Source organism: Pseudopipra pipra, chromosome 21 (assembly GCF_036250125.1).
Source record: "Pseudopipra pipra isolate bDixPip1 chromosome 21, bDixPip1.hap1, whole genome shotgun sequence".
Classification (NCBI taxonomy): Eukaryota; Metazoa; Chordata; class Aves; order Passeriformes; family Pipridae; genus Pseudopipra; species Pseudopipra pipra.
This window is the reverse complement of record NC_087569.1, coordinates 2,561,262-2,567,677: the sequence shown is the minus strand read 5'-3', so window position 1 is coordinate 2,567,677 and position 6,416 is coordinate 2,561,262. Positions and strand designations below refer to the sequence as shown.

Here is a 6,416-nt window from a genome sequence, read left to right as displayed (position 1 = left end):
GGGTGTGTGCAGGGACCAGGGAGGGGACAGCCACCAGGGGTCTGCAGGGAGGTCAGGCAGCCCCAGGCTGGGGGCTTCAGCTCAGGTTTGGCTCTTTCCAAGGCAGGGTCTGCCCTTCTGCTCCCAAAAACATTCACCCTGAGGGCCACACGGGTCTCAGCCTGTTCCCCACGTTTCCCCATTGCTGCCTCAGGCAGACACCGGCCCATCAGGGGCCCAGAGCTGGCTGGGGGGGCAGAGGTCCCAAGAAGGTGTTGGCCCCACAGGACCAAGGGGGAGAAGGCCAGCCTGTCCCCATCTTTGCTCCAGCTGGGAAGCTGTGCCCACCCAGCCCATCCCCACCTCTGTGGGGGGAGCAGCCGGGCAAAGGGCAGGGGCTGCCCCCAAACCCAGCTCAGCCCCTCAGTGCTGGGCCCCCACGTGTTCTGGGTGACAGAAGTGACAAAAAGACCACCCATTCCAGCTTTGCCACAGAACTGGGAGGAATGAAGAAGATCTGCTTTAATAAACCTGCTGGGGAAAGGGCACGAGGGGTGGCCTGGGGCTCCCAAAGCTACTTCCTTTTGCGGCGCTTGGTGTTCATCCTGACCAGCTGCTGCCCCTGCTTCTTGATGTCTGCCCGGCTCGGGATGTAGTCCTGCTCTTCTTCTTCCAGATCCAAGGACACTGCAGGGGAGAGTGGAGAAGAGGGGGGTGGGAGGCTCTGAGGGCTGTTCCTGCTGTGCTCAAGTCCCTGGCAGAGCCAGCATGTTTTGTTGGGCTGGTGGGATCCCAGAGAGCCCCCGTGCTGAGCACCAGGGCTTTTCTAGCCCAGCACGCCAGAGTGACCTGCAGGACCCGGTGATGGCCCATCTCCAACACTGCTGGGGCTTCCCACAAAGGTCTGGAGCTACAGGGTGGTGGGCACAGCTCCTGCTTTGCTAAAAACGGTGGTGACCTGCCAGAAGCTCTTTGTCTCCTCCAAGAGTGTCCACAGGCGGAGCCAAGTACTGGTTATTCTTCCCACCCAGGTGATTTTGAAGACAAGGGACTCCCTGCTTGCCCTACAGCATCTCTCCTTGTTCCCACTGTGGCCTGGTGCTCATCATCCCCCATCTGCCTTCCTTCTCCCACAGCCCCACCTCAAACCACCACCTGTGCTCAAAGCCCTGGGGACAGCCAAGGTCAGCCCCAGGATCTGGAGGAAGCTCGTGGGTTGGGGTTAGCTGGGACAGTGGGAGACAGACAAGGACCCCCAGAAGTGCCAGCAGGCAGGGGCTGGGACAGTCACCGTGTCCCCACTGTGCTCTCCTACCGTGGAATGCAGTGCCCACATCCTCAAAGGAGATCTTCAGGTTCTGTGCCTCAGCTGCAGTTGATTCCTCCAGGAGGTTTCTGACCTTCCCAAAAATCTGTGAGAGACACGCTGGGATAAGTGCTGATGGGAAGGTGGGTGTTAGAGCCCAGGGGGTGCCCCACCTCACTGGTGTGGGGACACCCCACAGCTCCCAGAGCCATCTGGGGCTCAGCTGCTCTGTGGCTCTTCCCTGTGGCCACCTCCACGCTCTGGGTGAGGAAGGATGACTTGGATGGGCCGTGAGAGCCCTGTGTGGGTCCCCAGAGGTCCATCAGGGACAGACCTCACTGTGCTTGTCGTAGGTCTGGGCGCTGGGGGGGCGGTCGGACACCCTCTGCTTCAGGTAATGCAGCTTCTCCTCACACTGCTTGAGCTTCTCCTCCAACCCCACGGGCCGGGGAGGGTCCTCCTGGAGGGAGGGAGAGGGAGAACAACCACCTTGGTGGGGAGAGCGAGCCCCTGGTGGTGGTGGTGGCTGCACCAGGGGTCACCCTGTCCCACCCCACTGGGGCCACGCGGGCACCTGGTCGGGCATGGTGATGCTGTGGAGGTGGACGAAGAGGTTGTCGATGCTGTTCTCAAACTCGATCAGCTGCTCCTGGTTCCTCCTCAGCTGCGCCTGCAGCTGCTCCAGCCGGGACTCCTCCCGCTGCAGGTTCTCCCTCAGCTCCTCCTCCCGCAGGCTGGAGCCAACAACAGGTCACACAACTGCCCGGGGGGCAGGGACCCCACACCTGCTGCAGACACCCCACACCTGCTGCAGACACCCAACACCTGCTGCAAACACCCCACACCTGCTGCAGACACCCCACACCTGCTGCAGACACCCCAAATCTGCTGCAGACACCCCACACCTGCTGCAGACACCCCAAATCTGCTGCAGACATCCCAAATCTGCTGCAAACACCCCACACCTGCTGCAGACACCCCACACCTGCTGCAAACACCCCACACCTGCTGCAGACACCTCAGACCTGCTGCAGACACCTCAGACCTGCTGCAGACACCTAAGACCTGCTGCAGACACCCACAGATCTGCTGCAGGCACCCCACACCTGCTACAGACACCCCAAATCTGCTGCAGACACTCCACACCTGGTGCAGACACCTCAGACCTGCTGCAGACACCCCAAATCTGCTGCAGGCACCCCAAATCTGCTGCAGACACCCAAAATTTGTTGCAAAAGCTGCTCAGGTCCCCCTGCAACTGCAGAGCAAAAATGCTGCATTCAACCCAACTCCGTGCTGCTGGCACCACTTCCCGTGCCAGGCAAGGAGCGAGGGTGCCCCCAGGGCCACAGTGGGAGCTTTGGGTGCTCTGCCAGGAGCAGAGCCAGGGGATCACCCTGCTCAGGAACCCCCCTGGTGCAGGAGGGGTGGGTGGCTGCAGTGGAATGGAGGTCGGGGTGCCTGTTGGGACATATCCCCCCCAAAGGATGGTGCCCTGGTTGGCACGACTGCCCCAGCAGCACCTGGTTGTGCCGAGGGGCTGGTGAAACTTCAGCCTCGCCTGCTTCAACTCCAGCTCCTTCAGCATCTGCCTCAGCACCTGCTTGTTCTCCTTGCACTCCTGGATGTGCTGCTCCAGGTCCTCCAGGGACTTCAGCTGTGCCAGGAGGCTGCCCGGGATGTCCTGGCCAGGGGAGAGCAGGAGGGCTCTGCCCATGGTGCTCCTGCTGGGGGCACCTCGGGGGGGTCACAGCCACAATCCCGTGCCATGGAGAAGGGCAGCTCCGTGTCTGCCTACACAAGGAGACACTTTGGGGGGCTCCAGGGAGGGGAGAGCGGATAAACCCCACAGTGAGAGCAGGGCAGCAGAGGGGTCTCAGCCCCAGGCTTGACCAGAGAGGGGTTTTCCATTACCCAGATGCTGGAGCACTGCAGGGCAGCCTTGGCCATCTCCATCTTGTCGTTCACAAAGGCCTCGTGCTCCAGCTGGGTCATGGCGGCCTCCGCGTCGGCCCCTGGGGTGGGAGGGCAGCGGCAGGGGAGGATGTGCCAGTGGCAGTGCCCACAGCCCAGCCCTGCTCCCTGCCCTGCACTCACCCCCCATGGCGTCCGAGGAGCTCTGGGCTTGGTCAGCGGAGAGCAGGGACGCCGCTTGCTGCAAGGACAGTCACTGTCACCTCCTGCAGCCCCCACCCCGGGGGGCTCAGCACCGCTGGCTGGCACCTCCCCACAGCCCCGGGCCCCCAGCTCACCTCTCTCAGCTGCCTCTCGGTCTCTGTCTTTTGCTGGAGGTTCTCGAGGTTCTCCCTCTGCTCGAGCAGGGACTGCTCCCTGAGGGACCTCTCCAGGAGCACCTGGGGGCCTGCCTCAGCCATGAGTTTCTGGAGCACAACAGAGGAGGGAGAAGTTGCTGCCAAAGCTCAGCTGGAGCTTTCTTCAGATTGGTTATTAGGTTTAAGTATTGGTTTAAGATGGGATATTGGGAAGGAATTGTTGGCTGTGAGGGTGGGGAGGCCCTGGCACAGGTTGCCCAGAGAAGCTGTGGCTGCCCTTGGATCCCTGGGAGTGTCCAAGGCCAGGTTGGACAGGGCTTGGAGCAACGTGGGCTGGTGGAAAGTGTCCCTGCCCACAGCAGGGGGTGGAATGAGATGATCTTTAAGGTCCCTTCCAACCGAAACCATTCCATGAATCTATGATTTGTGACCTAGTTGAGCTTTTGGGATAGCCAGTGTCAAAAATATCCTCAATTCCATGCAATCAGGCTGGGAAGGAAGCTGGGAAAGGAGGGCTGGGGCATGGAGCAAGCTGCCTTCCCCATGGCTGGTGCTTCAGGCAGGCTGTCCCCAGTCCCAGGACAGCCTGGCCCAGGAAGAGCTGTGGAGGCATCTGGGTGCTGTGGGTGACTCCAGCTCTGTCTCTTTTGCTCTTGACTGAAGGAAGGCTCACAGGCCCGGGTATGTGGTGCTGTCTGGGGGCACTGGAGGGTGGGAAGGGACCCCAAGGTCCTTGTCCCAAGTCTCACCTTGATTACATCCGTGGCTTTGAGGTTTTGCCGGGATGTGAGCTCCTCATTGTACATCACAGTTATCCCACACATGAGGTCCAGGTACCGAGGCAGGTAGAACAGCTCCTGGGACACAGGAACACAGCACATCACCCCCCGAGTCCTGGGGGTCCCCCAGGCTGTGACAGGGGATGGGGGGAGCAGGAGGACCCCACCAATCCAGGAGGGCCCCACCAATCCAGGAGGGCATCCCCTTGGACATGGCCCCTTGGGCACCTCGTGCCTTTGCGGGGGGAGCAGGTGGGATGATGGCATGGTGAGCAGGAGCTCACCTTCCTCATGATGTCCTGCACCTGCAGGTACATGCTGGTCACCCTCTGCCCAGTCTGAATTTTCATGAGCATCTTCTCAATGTCGTTGCCCAGCTGGCGAATCGCCTGGGGCAGACACCGGGGGAGGACTTGAAGTGACTCTCTGTGCCATACCCAGTGCCCACCTGGGGGGTGCAGGATTGAACCCCACCCCAGGAAGGGCTCCTGGGTACCTGGAACTGTGGCTGCTGCAGCCTGTCATCCAACTCAGCGTCCTTGAGCTGCTGCAGGTACCTCCGGCGATCGTCGCGGGCCTGGCTCCACTGCTTCACCTGGTGCAGCAGCATGTCACACACCTTCACCTGGTCATGGACCACGGCCTCCAGCCTCTTCTGGGCCGCCTGGATGGGCATGGCAGTGTTTACCAGCCTGGATGCTGCAGGAGAGGGGGGTCCTGCCTGGCAAAGCCCTCCCCGAAGTAGAGCCAGGGACACCGGGCCATTGTCATGGGTTTGACAGGCTGGGATGTGGGAGAGCTTTGCTGGGGTAAGGGAGATGTGGGCAGGGCTGGGCTGGGCTTAGGGACTCTGCACAACACAGACCCAGGGCTGGGGGTCAATAAAATCGACCAGTGCCCCAGCTGTGGATGTTGTCAGAGCGGCGGCACCGCTCTGTCCCTGCAAGGGGCCCGCAGGCAAAGGCAGCTCCTCCATTCCACAGGCTCATAACCAGGTCACGACCTTGGGACAGGCAGTGAAGGACAGGGATGGCATCTCTCTCCCAGGGATGCAGCTGGACCCTGTAGGAACCCAGGCAGCACTGGGGTGAGACAGCCAGGAGGTCACTGGGGCCAGGGGTCTGCTCAGGGAGCTGAGGGAGGACCTGCTTGGATGGGTCCTGTGGTGGAAAGGGACCCACAGGACTCACGTGAACACCCCCGAATCACCACAGTGGCCCTGGGGGGCTGTCCTTGTGCTGGCACCACATCCCTCTGCCATGCACTGCTCTTCCCAGCATTCCCAGAGCCCCAGCCCCCCAGGAGCAGCCCGTCCCACCAGACCCTGCTGGTACCTCCAGGCTCTCGGTGGCTGCAGCAGCGGCCTTCCCCTCTGAGAAGGCATCGTTGGCGGGGAGCCTGTTGTACTGCGGGCAGGACAGGGACAAAGGGACTGTCACTGCCAGCCTGGCAATGGCCACACCCAGCTGCTGGCTCCTGGAAGGGGCTGCTGGAGGAGCTGCAGGTGCAGGGGCGCAGCAGGTAGGGCTTTTCAGTACCTTCAGGACAAAATCCAGGACGCGGGCATCCTCCTGCAGCGCCTGCTGCAGGCTGGGCAGCAGCTGCCTGTTCTGCCGGAGCTTCTCCTCACACGACTGGGAGAAAATCCTCAGTCCTTGTGCTGGAGGACATCAGGGGATCGTTGGTAACGTGCAGGACGACGGGGAGGGCCGTGAGCCCCCCCGTCCCCGTGAGGCCGAGGGGCAGCACCTTGCAGGCTGACGAGGTCACGCAGCTCCCGGCAGCGCTTGTCCAGCCCGGCCTTCTTGCCCTGTGTACCGGCGGCACCGCGGCCCTGGGCACCCATCCCTGCGCCCGCCATCCCGGGGCCCACCATCCTGGACCCGTGAGGGGCAGCCACAGGGGTGTGACCACGATGGTTCCGCCGTGGAACCGTCGCCGTGGAACCTCCAACTGCCGCTGGAGCTGCACCTCCTGCTCGGCAACGGCCCCTCCGGGCCTCTGCAGGTACAGATTAATTAGGAACTGATTAATGAGGGGGAGAAGGATCCCAGCCTTGTTTCCTATCGCTGTGGCAAC

General features: G+C 62.1%; 1 protein-coding gene across 2 annotated transcripts; it reads right to left on the bottom strand.

Annotated features, from left to right (window-relative positions):
* Positions 1-477: 477 nt before the first annotated feature.
* Positions 478-6,279, bottom strand: CCDC183 (coiled-coil domain containing 183). 2 transcript variants are annotated; one of them, XM_064677625.1, is made up of 14 exons: positions 6,087-6,276; positions 5,876-5,997; positions 5,672-5,743; positions 4,834-5,001; positions 4,622-4,726; positions 4,308-4,415; positions 3,538-3,666; positions 3,383-3,440; positions 3,200-3,300; positions 2,809-2,969; positions 1,860-2,019; positions 1,620-1,745; positions 1,295-1,391; positions 478-666 (listed from the first exon to the last, which is right to left on the bottom strand). In XM_064677625.1, the coding sequence occupies exons 1-14, from the start codon at positions 6,211-6,213 to the stop codon at positions 554-556; spliced, it is 1,647 nt and encodes a 548-aa protein (XP_064533695.1). In that variant the 5' UTR covers positions 6,214-6,276; the 3' UTR covers positions 478-553. The 2 variants fall into 2 exon arrangements, with proteins under 2 accessions (XP_064533695.1, XP_064533694.1); XM_064677624.1 differs by lacking the exon at positions 4,622-4,726 and having other exon boundaries at positions 6,087-6,279.
* Between the last annotated feature and the right edge of the window lie 137 nt (positions 6,280-6,416).

Excerpts from the sequence above, each read along its gene's own strand:
- CCDC183 (XM_064677625.1), bottom strand. The coding sequence starts at position 6,213 with ATGGTGGGCCCCGGGATGGCGGGCGCAGGGATGGGTGCCCAGGGCCGC. Across the intron at positions 5,998-6,086 it reads TGACCTCGTCAGCCTGCAAG|CACAAGGACTGAGGATTTTC; the intron begins GTGCTGCCCCTC and ends GATGTCCTCCAG. Across the intron at positions 2,970-3,199 it reads TGCAGTGCTCCAGCATCTGG|GACATCCCGGGCAGCCTCCT; the intron begins GTAATGGAAAAC and ends TCCCCTGGCCAG.